This window comes from Schistocerca americana, chromosome 7, assembly GCF_021461395.2.
Source record: "Schistocerca americana isolate TAMUIC-IGC-003095 chromosome 7, iqSchAmer2.1, whole genome shotgun sequence".
Lineage (NCBI taxonomy): Eukaryota > Metazoa > Arthropoda > Insecta > Orthoptera > Acrididae > Schistocerca > Schistocerca americana.
The window spans coordinates 541,445,693-541,470,945 of NC_060125.1; the positions used below are offsets into that span (position 1 = coordinate 541,445,693).

The window sequence follows — 25,253 nt, forward strand, 5'->3', positions numbered from 1 at the left end:
ACAACAAAGAGTCAAAGTTTATCAAAAATAGTTGAAAATTTCCCAATAGGGACCTGTACATGGCTACAGTTATAAAAGTGCCATTATTTAGTTTAAGCTCACATGCACGTACTTCTATAGGTTGCTCTATAAAAAAAATTTTAGTTTCCAAATTTTTCACACTAGGGCAGATTTTAACATATATGCCAGCTCCTCCTCTCTCCATTGTGTCTCTACTTATGTGTGCTGAAAGGTCATATCCACCTACATTTACCATTTCCATATCTGTGACCATATGATGATCAGACAGGCGTAGCACATCCATTCCACCCTCAGTTTCTAAATCTTCTAAACAAACAAGAAGCTCATCTACTTTGTTTTTTAATCCCCTGATATCTGATGCAATATACTAACATTATTTTTCACTGTGCTTTTATGTGACTCTTGCGACATACTAACATTATTTTTCACTGTATTTTTATGAGGGTCTTGTGACTCACTGTACTGTTATGAGAATCTTGTGATATTTTAACATCTCTAGTACCTGCCTGTCTGAACTTTGCATTAATCCTAATTTCAATCAATGTAGGATGATTGGACACTGATCTTAGCCTAAAAAAGTACTCCCATGAGTTTCAGTGCCCCCCACCCCACTCCTCTTAAAAATTTTGCTATCATCCCAGGCAGTCTACCCTTCCCTTTCCTATTTAGATGCAGGCCATGTCTTGTAAAGTCCCACCTACCAATACCATCAACAGGAACCAAACCTATGCCTGACAAAGCAGCCACCCAAAGCAGCTGATCTAGCTCCATTTTGACCTTCCTGACAGAGCTGTTCAGTTGGGGCCAATCATACCGCATGAAAGCAGGAACCAAGCCAACATGTGTATGGTTCGTTACAGATGCTATTTTTACCAGGTCACACTCAATATTGTACCACTGATTCCTATCAATACTGTTTCCCACTCCACCCACTACCACAACATGATCCTGCTTTGTAAAACCCTTGCACAATGATCCTACATCCTCTATCACTTGGCTAAGACATGCACTGTGCTTGAAAATACTTGTGACTTGGTACCTGTCACTTAACTTGTCCTGCAAGATCTGGCCCACACACCTTCAATGGCTACTACCTAACAACAGAACTTTCCTCCTACTTTCAACTTTTTTTGCAACAGTTGGTTTCCTAGTGAAAATCTGTTGAGTGCTGACTACACTTACATCTACTTGAGCCTCTTCCTTAGTTGACTGAAGTAACAAGGCAAAGCTATTGTTTGTGCCAATGATGAAACTGTCAGATACTGTTCTCTTTCTGTGGCCCCTGTCACCTGCTACCACTTCGCACCTGTCTTCACACTTCTCCCCCCTTAATCTCATCAGTTCCTCCATTTCAGGCTGAAGGGCTCTAATCTTCCCTTCCTGTTCTGCTATTTTCCTATCCCTTGAACATAATCTGCAATACCATGGAAGAGACCCATTTACTTCCGCAATTCCCATGCCACTACATTCACCCCAAAATAACCATCTGCCACAACAGGTGCACAGAACCCTAAAACTGACTTGTTACTCTGCTCACCGTTAGCACTTTCTGCTATCACCTCTCCTGCTCTAGCTGTTCCGTCTCAAAGGTCCCCACATTTGTTTTGTTGCATCAGCTTTAACTGAAAAAAGTGTCAGAGTACGACTGCTTTCATTGACCCAGGTTTTTTTAAGAATAGTGTGCTGCATAATTGCGGAAATAAATAAGGAAATGTAACATAGTAGAATGCTAAAATGCTGTTAATTGCAAGTACCAGAAAAAAGGGAAATAAATTGGAAATAAGATGACAGAAATCCAAATTTTATTAGATTTTGCGACAAATTATTCACATGTGACACAGTGGTTTCATCAGTCAAGTATTTCTTAAATCAGGGAAACAGTTCATTTATCTGAAGAACCATTTACTTGAAGAATAAATATTTTTGCATAGTTAAATAACAACCCCATAATAGCATAGTACTTATTATAGTGCGATGAAAATGAATTTTTGCAGACAAAAACTGATACCAAAAACCACATAATAAATGATTTAATAGCAGGTTTAATAATTATTATATTCTTGGAGATGTAGTCCATATATGCAACTAAATAAAAGGCTATTTGTGCCTATGCCATATGTATTTCATTTATTTTTAATTATTAAACATCATGTATTGCAGGCCACTGTTAATACTTCATAAGAAAAGGAAGCTAGATGTGTGTGGCATTGAAACAAATAGCCTCGTATTTAGTTCCACGAATGGAACGTGTCTCCCAAAAAATTATTAATGATAATATAGATGAATCTAAATATGACAGAAAACATAAAATTAACATCAAGTTTTCATTGAAAGTGAGTGACCAATTTATGGCTTGGGTACTGTTGCCTCTGTATTCATCAGGTACATAAACAAATCATCTTTCTTACACTGTCTTTTCTGCCACATATACTCAAATAACTATTGAACATGTTCGTACACTATCTATTTGTGTCCAGCAATCTCCTCACGGACAATCAGGTGTCTTCAATTTCCACAAAACCACCTTAACCACAAAGTTTTTCACTTACTTCCACACACTTTTCTCTATGACAGCTTTTCCAATCTACTAATGTCTTCTCTATTATAGGCAATTATTCTGCAGTAAGAAAGTTCCTACAATGTTTAACCCAAAATTTTTATGAGATTTACATTGTTTCCAACAAACAGAGCTTCATTAAAAAAAAATCTGCAGTTAACTCTCTCTCTCTCTCTCTCTCTCTCTCTCTCTCTCTCTCTCTCTCTCTCTCTCTCTCTCTCTAACATTTTACCTGCAACTTTGCCTGCATGTAAATGTCCCTCTTTCCTTTCTACCAGCCCACTTCTCTCTCTATCTTCCTATGTCCCTCTACACCACTCCCACCTCACCCCTCTCTGTCTGTACCCTCCTCCTCTCTGCAAAAACCCTGTTAGAACATATTCCAATGCTACTCACAGAAAACATCAATCTTGCAAGGTGGCCTAGATTTCTGGTGTTAGCAACTATTTTTCAACCCCACCCTCATGCCTATGGATCATGGTGGCATTTACCCCCCACAGTACTTCTTTATAGATGATAAATAGTGTGTGTACCAAATTTGGATGAAATCTGTCCCATGCTTCAGGAATAGGTATGGAACATGAACATGTGTACATACGTACGTACACTTCATGAAATCCTCCCCACTCCACCAAGAGTGTCTTTCCGCCGTCTACCTAACCTTCGTAACCTCTTAGTTCATCCCTATGAAATTCCCAAACCACCTTCCCTACCCTCTGGCCCCTACCCTTGTAACCATCCCCGGTGTAAAACCTGTCCCATGCACCCTCCCACCACCACCTACTCCAGTCCTCTAACCCGGAAGGTGTACACGATCAAAGGCAGAGCCACGTGTGGAAGCACCCACGTGATTTACCAACTGACCTGCCTACACTGTGAAGCTTTCTATGTGGGAATGACCAGCAACAAACTGGCCATTCACATGAATGGACACAGGCAGACAGTGTTTGTTGGTAATGAGGACCACCCTGTGGCTAAACATGCCTTGGTGCACGGCCAGCACATCTTGGCACAGTGTTAAACCGTCCGGGTTATCTGGGTACTTCCCACTAACACCAACGTGTCAGAACTCCGGAGATGGGAACTTGCCCTTCAGTATATCCTCTCTTCTCGTTATCCGCCAGGCCTCAACCTCTGCTAATTTCAAGTTGCCACCGCTCATACCTCACCTGTCTTTCAGCAACATCTTTGCCTCTGTACTTCCCCCTCGACTGACGTCTCTGCCCAAACTCTTTGCCTTTTAATGTGTCTGCTTGTGACTGTGTGTGTGTGTGTGTGTGTTTGTGTTTGTGTGTGTGTGTGTGTGTGTGTGTGTGTCTATCAACATACCAATGCTTTCATTTGGTAAGTTACATCATCTTTGTTTTTTTATATATAATAGAGGGAAACATTCCACGTGGGAAAAATATATCTAAAAACAAACATTCTGTAACTTACCAAACGAAAGCGTTGGTACGTTGATAGACACAATAACACACACACACACACACACACACACACACACACACACACACACACACACACACACAGAGCCATTTTTGACATTTACTATCTGGAAAGACATTTGGGGGAATGGGGGTTGGAAAACCATGTAGCTACCATTTTGGGGTAGCGGGCAGGGATGGGTGAAGCTGCAGTAGCAGAAAATGAAAAAATTCGCATCCACAAACACAAGTAATTCATACCAGTCAGTCACAACAACCAATATTCTGCATTTCAGAGGAAATCATTAATAATATTTCACTATAAAAGTGCCAGTGGTAACCGAAATGTCCACATAATACAACTAATTTCACTATGTCCCTGGTCAGAGGCACAGTTCCATATTTTCTACCAATTAAGTTGTATCAGCCTGTCACCATTATAGATATTCTGTAGTTTAAATGTGCTCTTAAACTTCCACGTAATACTGCGAACAATAGCAGCATGTGGTCCACTCCATAATAAAGTTATTTTTGAATGGCATGTGTAAGTTGAGACTTAACAAGAAGAAGAAGTCCTTTATGTTAATGCAAAGTCATAGGGGAACTAAAACTGCATGCAATAATTATGTTGCGTGTTTTTATTCAGGTGAAGTTGGAAATGCTTCGAAGATGAATCTTGTTCTTCAGCTGATGACCGGTGTAACATTGGCTGGCTTAGCTGAAGGCATGGCTCTTGCTGATCGGGCCGGGCTCCAGCAGAAAGATGTGCTTGAAGTATTAGAACTTACTTCCTTGGCGTGTCCAACCCTAGTTGACAAGGGTCGAGGTAATTAAAACAAATTTTATATTAAAAAATTAACACTTCTCTCATTTGTATCTTTTTAACATGACCTCATTTTCATAGCAACAAAAGGAAATATTTTTCTACAAATTAGATTTTTTACACCATCATATATAATTAGACAAGTTATAATTTTTTTGTTAACATTCTCAGAGAACATATTAAAAATAATAAAAACTATAGAATTATGTATTGGCTTTTAGTATCCTCTTTACTTTTCAAATGGCAAAGAAAATTCTCTCAGAGGATAACTCAGTACAAATAGGCAGAGAAACTTTGGGTGTAGATTGTGCTCATAATCATGAACAGAAGTAGTCTGGAGGAGCTGAGGACAACACGTAAAATGTATAACATAAAGAAATGCAGATTGCCACAGAATGAAAGGCAATTGTATGAAGCACCAGAATCGCATTAGTTAGTATCTAAGATTAAAGTGATATCTGTTGGTAGGATATATACTGTATAGTGGATGGACAAAAATTAATAGGTTTTAGTTTGTGCTTCTAATTTCGACATTGCAGGATTACCAATTGTACTACAATGTTAGGACTTGTTCGTGATTTTTTGCATTGATATCAACCAGTTGTGTCATAGAAAGAAGATGGGTTGTTAAATGTGATATCAGAATACATGTTTCTGAAAATTATGTGAATTGAAAATTGGAGTGACAATCTTGTAACTTTTAATCTTGTTGTTTCATAGTGATAGAAGAGATGGAGATGACAGGTGCTAAAAATCTTATTGACGGAGAATAAAAACTATTTCTGTGCCTGAGATATAATGGAGAGTGAAGTCCAGTTTCCTCACTTTTGACTTACGATCCTGTCTGTAGTATCACTGCTTCATTTGTGCAACAATGATGGTAGTCCCGCTTCTCCTGTTAACTGATTTAGGCAGTGGTAAAAGGGCGCATATCCATCTAACATTGTCTAAATCAGCAATGGACTGGAGCAGGGCTGTCACCATTCTTCGGCAAATGAAGCAGTAGTAATACAGATATAATCTAAAGTCAAAACTGAGGGAATTAGATCTGCAATACTTATACTTCTCAAGTACAGATTTATTCCTTGTTTTTGTTACTGTTGCTGTTCTTGGGGTTATTAATGTCAGAATAGCTGTATTTATTATGTTTTATTAAGTGCAATCATTTCAAAACATGAAAGGCTTCATCCTCTGGTTTGCAAATTGATGATTGGTGTGTTACACATCAGGTCATCATCATACAACACCTATACATCACACAGTATGATATACAGTATCGTATATTGTGAGGTACCTAGAAGCTGTCTCATGACGACCTGATACCTTTCCAAGTGTGTAATACATAGAACAACATGCTATGTACCCAAGGAAAAAATCTTGTACTTTGAAAGGGATTGTAGTTAATGAAAATAGCAATTAATACATTTGGTTGAACATAAAGAATAGTAATTACAGGGAATAAATAGTCCTTAGCTGTTGCAGTTTATTAATGAAAAAGCAAAAGACAAGTCTTTCCTGGTGGTGGTGTTGGAATAGCAATGATGATACAAACACAGCCAACTTGGGCTTTGATAAATAATGTGCAGATGTACAATTTTTATATGCAGATCGTACAGCACAATAAATAAAAATTTTATGAAATATGCTGGAAATTTTTGCATGGAATACAAATAATGGAAGGATTAAGGGTAGCAACTCACAGTCTAGTTCATGTCAACAGGCTCAAAAGGAGATTGAAATTATTGTTAAACTTGTGGACAGTGTCCATAGTCAAAGTTAACTGGTAAAAACACTTTGTGGGTGTAGTGACAACAGTGTTATATGTTTGTTTCAATTCTGGGTTTTGTGTGTTGTGAGGGAGCTTTGGTGGTTTTGGTGTATGGAAGAGGTGGCAAGAGAAAGTCTGTGTGTTGTGGGGGGTTGATGGGAGGTTTATTATAGCAGGATAGTCCTGTTGTGCTGTGGTAATGAAAGACAGGAGTAGGATAACAGGAAGTTAGATAACTCTTGGAAACGGTATGTGGAGTGCTTTTCCAGTTGTTGATGACAAAGATTTTCAGTTTGGAAGTTGTATTGTGGGCAGTTAGGAAAACATAATAAGAGTGTCTTACAGAGAGGCTAAGGTAGTTCAGGGATGCCTGTGTCGTGGGAATTTGTTCTTATAGTGCTAGTTTTATGGGGGGATGGGCCTCAGATGAACCAGAGAACTGGGAGGTTGTTGTTGGAAGGAGGGGTGACATCTGCGGAAGGGGTTACTTGCGACAGTAGCATCAGCACCAGCACCTGGAGGTGAGGGGTGGGAGGTGAGATTTCATGTGTTAGGCAACATTTCAGGAAAGAGGCAAGAGACTTTGTTACAACTATGAATAGGTATGCTTCTCTGAACTGATGGATAAAGCAAAAAATTAATACCAATGGAATGTAGTTATAAGGTGAGAGAAAAAATGTGGGTAAATGCTGTGTGGAAAAACAGATAATCATTGGAGGTAAATGTGAAATTAAAAAAAAAAAATGGTGCAGACATGGGAAATGGACAAATAAAGGTGGTGACAGTAAAAAAGACCTGTGGACAATTCCCCCCCCCCCCCCCCCCCCCACCCACCACACACACACACACACACACACACACACACACACACACACACACACACACACACACACGTGCGAGGGGGGGGGGGAGGAAGGAAGGAAGGATTGTTTATATTGTTTATTATGCTTCCTTGGATAACTTGAGAACTGTGGCTTCTAGCAAAAATGTTTCCCAGTGCAAAATTAAACAACATTATATTTTCTACAAATAAGGTGCTATTCATGTTTTACTAGGACTAACACATTTCGTGTTACAGGGGATGACAAAAATCACAGATTATTAAAAATAGTGTTTTAATGGTATGAAAGTACTGTGTACTGTTAAATGAAGAGCCTACTCTCGCTTCCTACAGTGATTACCGACTCTACCTACACCACTACATCACAAGAAGTGACTACAAGGTGTTCCACAAAGTTATACCAGCCCTGTGCAGGTCTTACAAATCAATGGTGATGCAATGTGCAGACACATTTGGGGGACTGCATTAAAACTACATGAAATACATATAAGATTTGCTAATGAAATACAAATAAGATTACTAATAATACTGACAGAAGAAAAGATGAGGACAAGATCTCTGCCCACTGTTCTACACTGCTAGAGGGCAAATTGATCCTTAGTCATCCATTACAGCAGATGCAGCATTCCTCTAGGAAGAGCAACTTCCCTGCAACAAACACTGCTCTCTTTTCATTTTGTAGACAGCATATGCCTCACCAGTGTTTCCTGTCCAATTCTGTTATGGAAGTAGACAAAATAACTCCTCTGAGCTCATTTTTATATAGTGCTATTGTTTTCAATTTATTAAATGCGTAGTTCTTTGCAGTTGTTACATGAGCTTTTATATAAAATGCTTTCCTATAAACCATGGCTGAGAAGTGTACAATATGTAGTTGCGATATTTTCAGTGACCTTTGTAGTGTTGGTGGAAAGAATTGGTAAATGTGGCACTTTGCTGCTATCTCTGCCGTTGACAGCATATTGTAAGGCCATGTTACTTTGTTGTAGTCACTTGGTGGTGAATTAAGCTTTTTAGTTGCTTCTTGTGATGTAGTGGTGTAGATAGTGTGGGGAATTGCCTGCTTGCTCTTTGGTTTGCAAACCTATGAAGGAGGAAAGTGCAAGACTGCAATAGAGTGACCTACCTTACCTTGTGCTATTCCTCCCCATACAAAATATTGTAGTTTAATCAGTTATTTTATGTTTCAAAATTTTGAGAAACAAATGTTTTTGATGAATTCATCTATCAGATTTTGTAAATGTTTTAATTTTTTCAGTTAAACTTAAACCCAAAATTTAAGTCTTATTAATGAAGTCACTTTCCACAATGAATGTTATACGCAATATTTTCAGGTTCAGGACCTTACTTCCAAATCAGTTTTTCTTTAGAGTGTATGTCTTAAGTAAATGTAAACAGACTAGGACAAAATTTGCAGTTTTTAAATTTTTTGCTGTGGTCATAAAGTACCTATAGCTGGGTAATACACATTATAAAAAAGTGTAGATACTGCTAAGAGTGTTCTAAAAGGTGTTTTCACCTTCTTGACTATACTTACAAATCAGTACCTCCTTAAAGCTGTTGTTTATATAAGCCATCAACAGTTAATGATTTTTTAAGGGGGATATAAAGTACTCACCTTTTGTAATGTGCACTGTGGAAAATTTGTTGCTATTGCTAGGATTAATATGGTCCTACTGCACTTAGATGTGATACTAGCATTTAATACGAGGGTAAGTCAATTATTATCTGCAAAGTAGTTATAAAATTTTATTGTAATCAAATAGGAAACTTACAAGAACGTCAGTTTTTGACATAGTCTCTTTGCGTTTCAACGCACTTAGTCCATCGTTGTACAAGCTTCCTGACGCCCTCATAAAAAAAGGTTCTCGGTTGAGCTGCGAGCCAGGAATGCACCGCTTCTTTCACTGCTTCGTCTGAGGCAAATCAATGGCCCCTTAATGCCTGTTTGAGTGGACCAAACAAGTGATAGTCAGAAGGGGCAAGATCATGGAGGATGATCCAGTACTTCAAATTTTAGTTTCTGTAGCATTTCAGCATTTGGGCAGCAGTATGCAGTCAGGCATTGTCGTGCAACAACACCATACGTTTTGACAGCAATCCTCAACATTTGCTTTGAATTGCAGGCTTTAGCCTGGCACTAAGCATCTCACTGTAATGTACACTGTTTATTGTTGTGCGCCTTTCCCGATAATGTTCCATTACTGAACTTTGTGCATCCCAAAAAACTGTAAGCATCACTTTTCCTGCGGACGGTTGGGTCGTGAACTTTTTCTTGCACGCCGAATTTGGATGTTTCCATTCCATACTCTGCTGTTTACTCTCCGCCTCGTAATGATGGATACATGTTTCGTCACCAGTAATGAACCTGCCTAATAAGTTGTCCCCTTCATTACCATAGGGATCCAAATGTTTTTGCAGATGTCTAAACGTGTTTGTTTATGCAACTGCGTGAGTTGTTTGGGGACCCATCTTGCACAAACTTTATGAAACCCAAGTCTGTTGTGGATGATTTTGTAGGCAGAACCACAACTAATTTGCAGACGATGTGCCACTTCGTCAATAGTTAATCGTCTGTCTAAGAGAATCATATCATGTGAACGCTCAGTGGTTTCTTCATTTGTGGCAGTAAACAGTCGTCTGGCTCCTTCATCGTGCATAACACTTGTGTGACCATTTCGGAATTTTTCAATCCATTCGTGGACATTCCATTGTGGCAAAACACTATTCCTGTACTGTACCAAAAGTCTTCGATGAATTTCGACCCCTGATACGCCTTCCAACCACAAAAATGGATCACTGAATGTTGCTCTTCTTTGGTGCAAATAGACAGCAGAGCAGCCATGATTAACAACAGGACAGTGATAAAGAAACTAACCTAGTAGCTTGAAAATTGCAAGGATGTAACAGCAAATAAACAAAGCATGCCTCGTCAACGTAAGATGACAGTACTACCAAAATAAACAGTAATTCACTAAATTGCAGATAATAATTGACTTATCCTCCTAATTGTTCTTAACCCAATTTATTTAACAGTAAATGGTAATTTTGTACCATTAACACACACATTTTTTTAATCATATGTGATTTTTCCATCACCTACAACATAAGAAGTACTGGTCTTAAAAGGAAGAATGAATAGGGTCTCTTTTAATAGGAAATTTACTGTAGTTTAATTTACTACTGGGAGCCTTTTTTGCACAAAGCCATAGTTTTTGAGTTATTGAAGGAATAAAAAATTATTAAAAAAAACTTTCTTGGTCTTCATTTACAGGGTATTTTCGCAAAATACTTCCAATTGGACATTCATGGGGGTCGGGCATGTCCTTAAACTTTCTAAAATGTTTCTGGACTACCTCGTCAAACACTGTTGGTGTATGATGCTGATCTGTTACTGCTTTGCTTACAAGTACTTCATCACTAAAAATATTCTTCATGTCTGGATCAACAAAAATTCCTAGTTTCAGTTTTGCTTCTGATAATGCACAAAGTTTTCACAAATCCATTTAAAACACCCACTTTCTTTAGACAAGCCATCTGATATTGTTTCATTAACCCCCTACCTTAATCTGAAGTGACTGTGTGAGAACTTCCTTTAGAACAACTGAACATTGCTGAACTACATTTTTGCAGTCATGCATTTTTTTAATCCAGTCCTTGCTTCTGTCAGAGCTGTCACATTCACATAAAAGTTTTAGATATTTTGCTAACATTGCTTTTGTCCAGAAAATATGGAAATAATGATTTATCAATAATCATTGTGCTTCAGTTGTGTGAGAATAGAAATTCTTATAGCATTCTCTCAGTAGCATGGGAAGCTCTACAAATAGTTATGCAAATGATCTCTCTCTCTCTCTCTCTCTCTCTCTCTCTCTCTCTCTGTGCCACAAAGGAGTAGTTCCATTGTCAATATTTTTTTCCTCTTAACTTAGAGTGTAATGATTATGATAAATCCTGAGATGTAAGTCTCTGACTGTAGATTTCAATTTGGCTTTTGTGAGTATCCCAGGCTCTTGCAGTGTCTTGAAAGTCCTCACGAGAATCAAAGCTACTCTTCTCAAGAGGATCTATAAATGCTTTTGATCTCACTTTTATACCAAAATATGCATAATTCACTTTCTTCATAGATGTCGCTGTTTCTTGGAAATGAAGCCTCAGATATGCAACAAAAGTTATCAGGCAAAGGCAGATTCAGCAATCGGTTGCAACAAATAAAAAGTAATGTTATAGTTTTCATTATATAGCCACGTCTTGTGATTTCTTTTTAGTAATATCAGCAGAGTAAATGAAGAAAAATGTGAACCAACTTCTAACACTGATCGATAATATGTTGTAAAAATTCAAAAGCATGAGATCCAATGATGACAGTGTAGCTCTGTCAAAATCGGTCATCCAATAAAACGCTTTTTTAACGATCTTGGCTTGTGAAGTTTTCTTCAGTTACCGTACACTGCAAATTGCCCCCAGAGTGAACAAGTCAGAAATGGATATTATCATTTTCATAAGTTTATCCACTACAGGCCTGTATTATACATAAAATTGGTGCAAAAAGGTGCAGTGAGAAAGAAAGCTGGGTTGTTCATAACAACTTGTGAATTAGTTCATAATGTGTTAACATTACACTGGGTATGGGGCCAGTGAAAGTGTACTAAAGAAATCACTGGTCTGAAAAATTTGCTTTACCCAGAGATAAGTGATGGAGTTTGTGTATACATATTTCCCAAACACACAAAAAAAAAACAAGGTTTGGATTTGAAGACATCTGAAATAAGAGTCAGATGTTATACATGAACTTTATCAGAAATAATGTTTTCGAATAAGAGATCACTCTACTTACTAATTGAGGGACTGCATTGTATGAACATCATGTAGTATTTATTGTGTATGCTTTGTGTTGGTGGAAACTATCATTTGCAATTTTATAAAATTCTTACAGAAGCTAAGTCTAAGATTTTTACTGTTCGTGTCTTAACATTGTAGTAACTTGTTGAGGCTGATGTGTAAGAGACCTGTTTCTGTATAGTTATTGCATTTGTGTGAATAGGTGAAGTGAGCCAGTTACTGATTTCTTAAATAACTTTCATTTTCAGCCATTATAGATGGTTCTTTCCCTACGCATTTACCTCTGGAACATATGCAGAAGGACCTAAAACTTTCTCTAATCATGGGTGACCAGTTGGAGCAACCGCTGCCGCTGACTGCATCAACCAATGAACTTTTCAAGCACGCGAAAAGGCTTGGATATGGTTCACATGATGCATCTGCAGTCTACATCCGTGCACGATTTTGAAAATTTGTTAAATAGATGACTGCTGTTTTATACAATGGTTTCTTCAGGGTCGTGGAAAGAGGCTCTATATACTTTTACAAATAGTGTTGAATTATGACATATTCCACATGATCATGACAGTGCTGCAGCCCATTTATCACTGAATAGTATTGACCAGAAATATTTTTTGAAGTGGTTACATAAATGAACTGACACTTTGAAATCTGTGTAATTACTGTAACCCGATTTGTTTTATCAGTGATGAATTTTTGTCAGGCTGCTTTAATACTGGTAATTTGATACCAAACAATTCTACTGCCACCTTTGGTGGATGAAGGAAAAATTATCTTGAAAAAATAGTTTTATTTTTTAGTAATGCAAGAGTGCAATTATGAAACAGAGACTTCTGTGCTTTAAATATGACTTTCGAGAGAGCTGATATCATTCACAGAATAATGTATAGAATCTTGTATGGATACATTTCACAAATAAATTTTTATTAAAATAACAGAGAAGGTGCATTGTTGTGACTTTTTATTTTTCCACATATTCTGTCTTGAGAGAATTTTAACTTATATGAAGAGATTCATGACTGAAAACAGCTTTCACAATATTTTGTTACATTTTCCAAAATTGCAGTATTTTGTGATTTGAAACAAACAGATGTACTTACAGATGTACATAATACTTGTACATCCTGTTAGAAAAATCTTGATCTTTCATTTGGTAAGAACAAGTATGTCCAATAAGTTTTTCTGTCTGGCACACAAAGATAAGTTTGCTTAACACCCCTCCCATTACAAAAATACTGCATAACTTTCTTATATGTGATAAATGTGTGTACTTCAGCCTTCCATGCTGTTATTGCGTGTTAAACAGAATTTTTCGTGAATATACTTGAATACGTACTACATTTGTCTCTTTGGTGTAATGTATGATGGATTTGAAGGATCAAGTTGAATCATTATTGTGCTGCTCACACTTATTGTGCATTTATATTTTATTTCTGTCAAGTTAGACATAAAATTTAAGTAAAATAAGGAACAATTAAGTTATTTGTGCAACTAGTTTATGTTACTGAAACTTTTGTTCAGAGGAGTCAAAATACAAGCAACTTGTAGATAAAAAGTATTTAAAAATTACTGTCTGAAGTGATAATACTATGAGCTATTTCGTAACCACTGTTTCAAGTTTTTCTGTAACCTGTGCATAGACTGCTCTTTTGTATTTTGTACCTCAATTGAAGAATTATTATGGTGGGGGGAAGGGCAGCTTTATTAATTTTGCCATCCATTCTTTGTTGCATATGAAACTGTAGGTTGATTTTTTTCCTTTCTTCTTATTGTTACTTAACAGACAGTAAAAACCCGAAGATATCATGTTTTGGTTCTCATTTGTGATGTTAGAAAGGCAGACTCTTTCATTATATCGCACACAGCTGCTTATCCTGTAAACAAATGTGTACAAGTGTCTTAAACTGAAATAATGGCTTGAGGAACTACTACATTTTGATTTTAGAGAAGTAATAGGAAATGACATTTTTATGCACAGTTGGCTGTAGTTCATTTAGCTAACACCTCTACAACCATTGCCTGCAGCACATAACTAGGACTCAAAGATATCCAGCCCATAATGCAGTCTTCATACATCTAAAAGTATGGTTCTTATGGAAATTACACATTTTTGGGTAATCAGATGAAAAAGCCAGTGTGCTAAGTGGATTTTAGATGATCTTTGGCACGTCCAATGTGGGTTGACAGTATTTAAAAACCTGTCTTCAGGCAGTGATCTGTGAATGTTTAAAGCATTTGGATTTTCTTTCATACACTTGCTGTAAATGACGGCAAAAGTAATTCTAATCTGCCATTTTTGTGAAGTGTGCAATTAACTAACAGACTACAACTCGAAGGTGAACTTGATGGGAAGAGAGCAATACACAACAGAGACGAAAGTTTCAAGTGGTTCTTTATGGAAGTTGTTGAATAATTAGATGGACAAAGATATATAGTGAAGGCAACACCTAATGCGGGGAATGGAAATTTTCGTATGTGTTAGTGTGCAACCATGTGAAGAGTGTGTGTCATTTTTTTTATTAATTTATATGTAAACATAACATCTAAGATCCTGTGATGTGTGTCCATTCAGAGAAAATACTTTTGAAGATGAAGATGAGCATTGTGTGATCTGTGTACAACTGGCAAAAATATTCTCTGTGACGAAGAAACAGTATGGTAGTAATTGCATGAATGAGACAAGTTTCAAATGTGGTTGGAAAAAGCTTAAAATTAACTGCAAAAGCATGTGTGAAAAGCCCTGCTGCTGGTGGTGAGGAGTAGCAATATCAATATTGGCATTTCAGAATGATATTAATTCACTTATCTGAGAAGACTGACTACTTGGAACTAAAAAATTTGCTGAAAATTTCAATAACATGTTGGTGAAAACAAATTGGACTACTGTAAGACTTGTGCAAGGTGGGCTCCTACGGTACTGACCATTCCTCTCAAAGAAAAGTGTGTTGACATCTACACCAGGCTCAAAAATCACTTCGGTAGTGAAGTTGTTACATTTTTGGACAGGTTTTTAACCCGTTATGAAACTTTGACAAACCATTTTGAGCCTGAGCACAAATGTACAGTGGAAACACCCTGAATCAACTGTGTGTATAAGAAAGAAATTCAAAGCAACTGTTTCCCCTTAAAATAAAAAGGTGCTCTATATGCATATGATTACTTGTGGGCCTGACAGATAACAGTCAAACCTGCACTGAAGATGAAATGTTTGGGATCATAAACAAAAGGTATGCTGCTTCTTAAAGACAACGTTCAACCTCGTACAGCACAAGTAATGCTCATGCTGGAAGTGATGCTCCTATGCCATCCTCCGTACAACCCCAACCTTGCTTCTTTTTATAATTATCTACATTGGTGTCCAAAATTAAAGTAATAAACGGAAATTTTGCAAGATTGTGTTTATTTTTCCACAAAACAGTGCAAACAGATGATAACAACATAAAGAATACAGAACATAAACAACTGCAAAATGCGCAATAGTTGACAAAAGTATTCTTAGTTTTTTCCAACTTAACAGATTTGTGCACACATTGTGACAACTGATTAGTGTGCTCAATATGGGGTGTGACCACCTCTGGTAGCAATACAGGCCTGACAGTGACGGGGCATGCTGTGAATGATGTAATCAGTTTCGTGTTGAGGCAATAATGTCCATTCTGCCTGCAGAGCTGCTCGCAGTCTTGGAGAGTGGTTGGTGGATGCTGACGAGATGCAAGCCCTCCCCTTGTGCATTCCATACTTGCTCTATGGGATTCAGATCGGGAGAGCAAGCAGGTCACACCATGCATGCAGTGTCTTCAGTTTCCAAGAAAACATCAACCACCCGTACTCTATGAGGTCGAACATTATTTTCCATCAGTTCGAAGTCTGGGCTGACAACAACTCGCCATAACTCCAGGTGAGGTCCCAAGATCTCGTCACGATACCTGACAGCAGTTAAACAAACTAATGATGACTGGTCGAAGTAAAAGTCTTTCTGGGTGTTGACATTAGGGATCCTCCTTGATATAGATCTCTTTTCACAATGTTTGGGTCCTAAAATCCTGTTCTACGTTGCCTCCAGATGCGAATCCATCAAAAATCACTCTCCAGATTAAATCGGGACTCACCTGTGAAAAGAACATTGGCTCACTGTTCTACTGTCCAGGTGATGACTCCACTCAGGACATTCCCTTCTGTGAAGACGCGTCAGTCAGTCAGATAAAGCAGGTCTCTGACAATAAAAGCCGTTCTGCCGAAGCCTTTTGCATACCCTTTCCCTCAGTATAAAACATCCAGTGGCTGCTGCAAGCTCGCATGCTCGTTGCTGTGCAGTAATAAGGAGTTACTGTCGTGTCCTTACAGCCATTAACAGCCCTCTCTTCTGAAGTCGTACATGGTCGGCCCTGCCTGGTCTTCAGGATACAGTTTCTGTTTCTATAAACTGTTGCCACATCCGAGAAACAACAGAATGATTCGCATTAAACCATCAGTCCACATCAGTTTGCGACTGTCTTGGTTGCTTGCTTTCTATGGCCCACTACCCCAGTGTTCTGGTAGGCATCTTCTCTGTGCCATACTGCACCGCCTGTAATTTGTGTACATAGCAATTGAGGATGTGGGGCTACCAAGCAGACACTATCTCGTTTCATAGGTGCCCTGATGCCATCGTTGGTATGGTTGTCTGTTCACCGGAATGCCATCCTCCACACAGAACATGATCATATGGACACCTGGTTGACAGTTTGTATGATTATATCATGAATTAGACACAGGATGGGGAAATAGCAGTTTGTTGCTTTAATTTTGGACACCAGTGTATTTGGTCTGATGAAAGAATGACTGCATGGCATCAAGTTCATTGGTGACAGAGAGGTTAGAAAATAACACGAAACTGTCTGCCTCAGGTAACCCACTGTCCCCACAGCCTCCATCTACTAGTTTCTCTTTCCTCTGTCCTGTCACCCCCTATGAATTCATGTTCCCTTCAGCATGCATTGCTCTTCACTGGCCCCCACAATTGTGCATTACATGTCTATCCCATATGCCTGACATCCCTCCTTCCTGCATTCCTTGCCAGCAAACCAACTGCTCCCCTTGGAGCTGCTAGCCACCCATCTTCAATCCCTCTCCCACCTCCCTCTTCCTCTAACCACCCACCCCATGTGACACTACCTCTACCATATCCAGTCTACCTGCTGCAAAATAGCATAGTGCAGCTGGCATCATGTAGAAGGAGTGGCACATAATTGTGCCTCCTTTTGTGTATGCCTATTGACAAGTCAATGCTTCTGCTGTTTGGTCAATGCTTCTGCTTTTTGGTGAGTGATCACCTTTAATTCGAAAGTATTTACATTCTACAAGAAGTTTCATATAACATTTACTACTTAGTTAATTTTATTCTGATTGATTATTTTCTTGCCATTAGAATTGCTATACCGTTTCAAAACACTACCCATAAAATAATGTTTTTGTTACTCCTATATATAAATTTTTATGTAATGTATAACTGTGTGAGTAGACCTTGGGAACATGTTGTGAGCTTACCTCTGAGTCATGTTTACTGTCAATGCAGACGCAAAAGTTATTAGTAAACTCGTGTTAAAGATGGCTTTCTCCACAAGTCACCTTCAAGTAGGTCTACACTTGTGCTCTTGAGGTTGTTTGCCCGTTTTCCAGTATTTGCTAGTAATACTTTTTATATCAATTCACTCCTCAGTTGTGTTCTCAAGGCTGAGTGTACTTAGTTCAGTGCTTGGCAGTATAAGGAGTCAAACCTGAGTCTCCTACATGCTACTGATCACCTAGAGAGGATAACCTTATAATGTTGTGGCCTGCCATTTACTTCCTCCATCCAGCTACCTGGAGGCTGCAGCCAGTTAGTCACAGGGACAAGCTGCTGATGGTACTGTAATATCACTAAAGTAGACTGTGCTGCTGTAACTGAACACAAACACCGGGATCAAGCAACATGTTACTGTCACAGAAGGATACCAGCTACCAACACACAAGCCAGCCCACATCCAATAAATAAAGTCATCAGATTAGTGAGAATCGACTGTCATTGGAGCTTGTTTGTTAGTGTGGCAAACATCTGAAAACTATGCCCTTACGATAAATGTAAACAAGGCACCACCTCAATAATATAGCCCCAGGACATGCTTATTGTGTGTGTGTGTGTGTGGGGGGGGGGGGGGGGGGGGGAAGGGAAGGGAAGGGAAGGGAACCTTTGAAGTTGCCTCATTGTGCAGTAATTGCTCATTCTGGCAACACAACCCTAATGAGGTTTGCTGTCAAAAATCAATTTCAGTTAGATATCAACAGTAATGTTCATTATTATAGTATTAAAAGGAGAAAAGGCTTAAAATATCTACCACTAATGTTAACTAATTCTCCCATCACTTCTTGGTTGAACAACTTCATAGTAATTAATGAAAGACACAAAAATTACAGATGTTCTACAGTATTAATTTATTCTGTTAACTAGTTTTAGGCTTTAAAGGCCATCATCAGACTTTCTGCTATTTTGTACTTTTTATTTATAATTACCTATCACACAGTGTTAGTGTGAAATGGGAAGGAGTGAAGTATTTACTGATGAAATTCTTTGAACATTTAGTGGTGTCAAGAATCTAATAAGGAAATTTTTCTGAGGATGCTGACTGTTTAATCTTGTGGTTTTGTTAATAAAATAAATTTTAAAAACAAACTGAAACCATATCTGTTTCGCAACTCCTTCTAATCCATACAGATGAATTTTTGAGTATATAATAGTGTAATGTGTGTGACTGAACATAATTACAAATCATTTACATGGTCAATATTAGAGATGGGCAAAGTCGTTCATCCTTGGGAACTAGTTCACTGGTTATCACTCTTTTTTTGGGAACCGTTCATTTTTACTCATTCACTGTTCATTGTGCTTGGTATATGATTCTTATGAAAAATTGAAAATTAGTAGCATAGGTGACTGAAGATGGAAGGCACCAAGAGGGGGCACTTGCCTCCCCCCTGGAGTACAGAGTTTTCATTCATAACAGAATTCTCACACACTTGTAATTTTCATGATTCTGCAAAATATCTTGTTTAGGCAACTGTAGCGTTATGTGGCTGATCACAGTAAAATAATAGGGTGGAGCATGAAAAACCGGCCCCGAGTACAGACTGCTCGCCAATTACACACGGTTTGTTGACCGCTACGAGCAGAATAGATGTAATAATTAGGCAGTGAAGAAATAACAAATAAGCTAATGCAAACACCTTCGAAACAATAGGTGACAATTGGTAAGTGACAATGAGCTGTCTAGTACTCTGGGCCGATTTTTCGTGCGCCACCCTGTACTTCTGAAATAATATTGTAGGAGTTATCATATTCTCTTTCCAAAATGTGGCACCATACACTCAATTATGAAGCGCAGGCTTCATTCGGTTGTAAGTCAGTCTGCCTTCCATAACAATGAACATGCTCTTTTACCTTGGATAAAAAAAAAAGACAGAAAATGGTCGCTTGTGTCCTTTACATGTGTAATAACAAAAAATCTTGCCTTTTTACAAGTATTTCTTGTGCTGTTTATCGGAATAGTGAAGTAAGCTGACACGTCGTCTTGTTACCTGAAAATATGTGTGTATCACATACCATTTAATTTTTATGTAGTTTATGTAATTATAAAATATGTTTTAATTACGGGTTGTGGATGCTGAATAGAATACAGAAGCCCAGAGTTCAAAACAGGTTTGAAACAGATCTAGAATGGGCGTGCGAAGTGAACGAAATGAACAACAACTCGATACTGAACTAACTATGAGTAATCGGCAGTGGAACTGCGACAAGTGGCCACGTGAAGAAGGACGAGTCCAGCCGAGCGAGACAGAGACAAATGGGAATGGGACCGAGGCTGGAATGAGACCGGCCGACGTGCCGTTCGGGAATGAGTCCAACCGTTTCCCGTTCCCGGGAACTATAAGTAGAAAGCCACTACCGAGACCGAGTCAGACAAGAATGGGACCGAGGCTGGAATGAGACCGGCTGATGTGCCGTTGCGGGATCCAGACTGACCATTTCCCATTCCTGGGAACTATAATTAGAAAGCCATGACCGAAGTGAACTATGAAAGACCGTTCCTTACAATTCCTTCCTCGCTCATTCCGTTCATCTTGATGAACTGTTCATTTGGACCAGTTAGTTCATGAATGACTCATCTCTAGTCAGCATCATGTCATCTGTATATTTTTTGTTTTTCGGAATAGATATGTAACTTCTTCTCTCGTCTGTATCCCGCTCATCACTATCTTATGCTAAATATATATATAGGTAATACCATATCAATTCAACATAGAAAAGTAAAATTTTCAGTGAGACCACCTCAAATTTCTTTCAGGTTTGGTGCATCGAATGGTTTGCATAAGAGATGGAGAATTACCAATTTGCAGAGGCATATGACGACTGTGGAGAATGATACAGGTCTGAAAAAGTTAGGCAGTTGTGTGAAATTTACAGGTATATCAGAAAACGCAAATTACGGAGATATCCACATTTATGCAAGATGCTTGTCTGTACATCATAAGTTTATAAGTAATATGCAACCCACCAGTGACTATCATACATGTTGTTCTTGTGGTCTTGGTCATGGTCTTCAGTCCACAGACTGGTTTGATGCAGCTGTCCACACTACTGTATCCTGTACAAGCCTCTTCATCTCCAAGTAACTACTGCAATCTACATCTTTCTGAATCTGCTTACTATATTCATCTCTTGGACTCTCTCTATGATTTTTACCCCCGTCACTTCCCTCCAGTACTAAACTGGTTGGTGATGCCTTGATGCCTTGATGCCTCAGAATGTGTCTTACCAACCAATCAACCTTTTTTTTTTCTGGTTGTGCTACAAATTTCTCCTCCCCCCAATTCTGTTCAGTACCTCCTCGTTAGTTACATGATCTACCCATCTAATCTTGAGCATTCTTCTGTAGCACCACATTTCAGAAGCTTCTATTCTCTTCTTGTCTAAACCGTTTATCGTCCATGTGTTACTTCCAAACATGGCTACAGAAAGGACTTCCTGCCACTTAAATCTATGCACGATGTTAACAAATTTCTCTTCTCCAGAAACGCTTTTCTTGCCATTGCCAGTATACATTTTATATCCTCTGTGCTTCGATCGTCATCAGTTATTTTGCTTCCCAAGTAGCAAAACCCATCTCCTGCTTTAAGTGGTCATTTCCTGGTCTAATTCCCTAAGCATCACCTGATTTAATTCGACTGCTTTCCATTATCCTCATTTTGATTTTGTTGATGTTCATCTTATATCTTCCCTTCAATATACTGTCCATTCCACTCTACTGCTTATCCAAGTTCTTTGCTGTCTCTGACAGAATTACAGTGTCATCAGCAAACCTCAAAGTTATTATTTCTTCTCCCTCGACCTTAATTCCTACTTCCAATTTTTATTTTGTTCCCTCTACTACTTGCTCAATATACAGATTGAATAACATTGGGGGTAGGCTACAACTCTGTCTCACTCCCTTCTCAACCACTGCTTCCCTTTCGTACATCTCGACTCTTATAACTGCCATCTGGTTAAATATCCTTTTGCTCCCTGTATTTTATCCTTGATATGTTTAGAATCTGAAAGAGAGTATTCCAGTCAACATTGTCAAAAGCTTTCTCTAAGTCTACAAATGCCATAAATGTAGGCTTTCCTTTCCTTGACCTATCTTGTATGAGAAGTCATAGGGTCAGTATTGCCCTGTGCGTTCCTAAATTTCTCCAGAATCTAATTTGTTCTTCCCCATGGTCGGCTTCTACCAGTTTTTCCGTTCTTCTGTAAAGGATTCTTGTCATTATTTTACAACAGTGACTTATTTAACTGATAGTTCAGTAATTTTCACATCTGGCAGCACCTGCTTTCTTTGGAAGTGGAATTATTATATTGTTCATTAAGTCTAAGTGTATTTCTCCTGTCTCATGTGTCTTGCTCACCAGATGGAAGAGTTTTGTCATGGTTGGTGCTCCCAAGGTTATCAGTAGCTGTAACAGAATATTGTCTGTTCCCGGAGCCTTATTTTGACTTAGGTCTCTCAGTGCTCTGTCAAATTCTTCTCGCAGAATCATATCTCCCATCTCATCTTCATCTACATCCTCTTCCATTTCTGTAATATTGCCCTCTAGTACATCTCCCTTGTATAGACCCTCTATATACTCCTTCCACCTTTCTGCTTTCTCTTCTTTGCCTTGGTTTTACATCTGAGCTCTTGTTATTCATGCAGGTGGTTCTCTGTTCTCCAAAGGTCTCTCTAATTTTCCTGTAGGTGGTATCTGTTTCTACCCTAGTGATATATGCTTCTAAATCCTTACATCTGTCCTCGAGCCATTTTGCACTTCCAGTCAATCTCATTTTTTAAACGTTTGTATTCCCTTTCGCCCGCTTCATTTATATATTTTCTCTTTATATTTTTATATTTTCTCTTTTCGTTGATTAAATTCATTATCTCTTGTGTTACCCAAGGATTTTTACCAGCCCTCGTCTGATTAGCTACTTGATCCTCTGCTGCCTTTACTATTTCATCTCTCAAAGCAACCCATTCTTCTTCTACTGTATTCCTTTCCCCTGTTCTTGTTAATTGTTTCCTAATGCTCTTGCATGGAGAAGAAATAAAAACGTTGAGGTTCGCCAGTGACATTGTAATTCTGTCAGAGACAGCAAAGGACTTGGAAGAGCATTTGAACGGAATGGACAGTGTCTTGAAAGGAAGATATAAGATGAACATCAACAAAAGCAAAATGAGGATAATGGAATGTAGTCGAATTAAGTCGGGTGATGCTGAGGGAATTAGATTAGGAAATGAGACACTTAAAGTAGTAAAGGAGTTTCGTTATTTGGGGAGCAAAATAACTGATGATGGTCGAAGTAGAGAGGATATAAAATGTAGACTGGCAATGGCAAGGAAAGCGTTTCTGAAGATGAAAATTTTGTTAACATCGAGTATAGATTTAAGTGTCAGGAAGTCGTTTCTGAAAGTATTTGTATGGAGTGTCGCCGTGTATGGAAGTGAAACATGGACAATAAATAGTTTGGACAAGAAGAGAATAGAAGCTTTCGAAATGTGGTGCTACAGAAGAATGCTGAAGATTAGATGGGTAGATCACATAACTAATGAGGAGGTATTGAATAGAATTGGGGAGAAGAGGAGTTCGTGGCACAACTTGACAAGAAGAAGGGACCGGTTGGTAGGACATGTTCTGAGGCACCAAGGGATCACAAATTTAGCATTGGAGGGCAGCGTGGAGGGTAAAAATCGTAGAGGGAGACCAAGAGATGAATACACTAAGCAGATTCAGAAGGATGTAGGTTGCAGTAAGTACTGGGAGATGAAGAAGCTTGCACAGGATAGAGTAGCATGGAGAGCTGCATGAAACCAGTCTCAGGACTGAAGACAACAACAACAACAACAACAACAACAATGCTCTTTCTGAAACTCTCTACAAGCTCTGACTCTTTCAGTTTATCCAGGTCCCATCTCTTTAAATTCCTACTTTTTGCAGTTTCTCAATTTTATTCAGCAGTTGAGAACCAATAAATTATGGTCAGAACCCACATCTATCCCTGGAAATGTCTTAAAATTTAAAACCTGGTTACTAAATCTTGGTCTTGCCATTTTATAGTCAATCAGAATCCTTCAGGTGTCTCCAGGTCTCTTGCACATATACAATCTTTTTTCACGATTCTTAAACCAAGTATTAGCTATGATTAAATTATGTCCTGTGCAAAATACGTATATGTTGTCATATGTACAGGCAGCAAATCTATGTAAGTCTTAACAGCATTTCTTTCCACATAGCAATACTGTATCTTCTCTGCTCAGTACAGAAACAGAAAATGTCTTTATTACTACTATACCTATGTTATTATGTATTACACATTGAAACTTACTGGTACCTGGAATCATATTCTTGAAATGTTGCTTCAACTTGGCAATGTCATAATCATGGTGGGAAATGGATCTTTAGCCAAAGACACATGAAGGAATATTTTCTTTGCACCACTGAAATAACTGTCTTGATGTCAAAATATGGGTTTCATGGGCCGCTTGATGCTGGAAAGTGTGGATGACCTCTTTACAGCCCCTGCAATCTTATCACAAGGTCCTTTGCCATGTGCTATAGCAAAAAACTGCCATTCAAAATCTTCCTGATGGTGGGATGCATTGAAGAAATTCTGTCTGTTGTCTGTTGGTGTATTGGGCAGTATATCCATCCAAAAAGGAGTAAATATGCTTTGGGGTTGGAAAGTGACATATTAAGAACTTGATGAAAATGTGCTGGAAAGAAACACACACACACACACACACACACACACACACACACAGTATCATGTTGAAGGCAATCCATATTTCTACATATGACACATGATGTGTTTTATAAGTATTTGCATCTTGGTAGTAAGCTACAAATAGATGAATTGTAAACTGTGAATTTTTGTAGTTAAATCCCTGTACTTCATCGTGAATGGTGAAGGAGTAATTCTGAACAAAATCACAAACACCAAGATATTAATTTAATGATATGAATATAATAGAGGGAAACATTCCACGTAGGAAAAATATATCTAAAAACAAAGATGATGTGACTTACCAAAAGAAAGCGCTGGCAGGTCGATAGACACACAAACATACACACAAAATTCAAGCTTTCGCAATGAACGGTTGCTTCGTCAGGAAAGAGCGAAGGAGAGGGAAAGACGAAAGGATGTGGGTTTTAAGGGAGAGGGTAAGGAGTCATTCCAATCCCGGGAGCGGAAAGACTCACCTTAGGGGGGAAAAAAGGACGGGTATACACTCTCGCGCGCGCGCCCACACACATATACATACAGACACAGGTCTTTGAATATGTCTGCCTGTGTCTGTATATGTGTGGATGGATATGTGTGTGTGTGTGTGCGCGAGTGTATGCCCGTCCTTTTTTCCCCCTAAGGTGAGTCTTTCCGCTCCCGGGATTGGAAT

The 25,253-nt window shown here is 38.5% G+C and overlaps 1 protein-coding gene across 1 annotated transcript in view; it reads left to right on the plus strand.

Moving 5' to 3' along the window:
- Positions 1-13,218, plus strand: part of LOC124622272 (putative oxidoreductase GLYR1 homolog) — a 262,085-nt gene extending 248,867 nt beyond the window's left edge. The window contains exons 11-12 of the mRNA XM_047147935.1: positions 4,649-4,828; positions 12,525-13,218. Coding sequence (XP_047003891.1) covers positions 4,649-4,828; positions 12,525-12,724 — 380 coding nt within the window. The 3' untranslated portion in view covers positions 12,725-13,218. The remainder of the gene's footprint in view (positions 1-4,648; positions 4,829-12,524) is intronic.
- Positions 13,219-25,253: the final 12,035 nt, after the last annotated feature.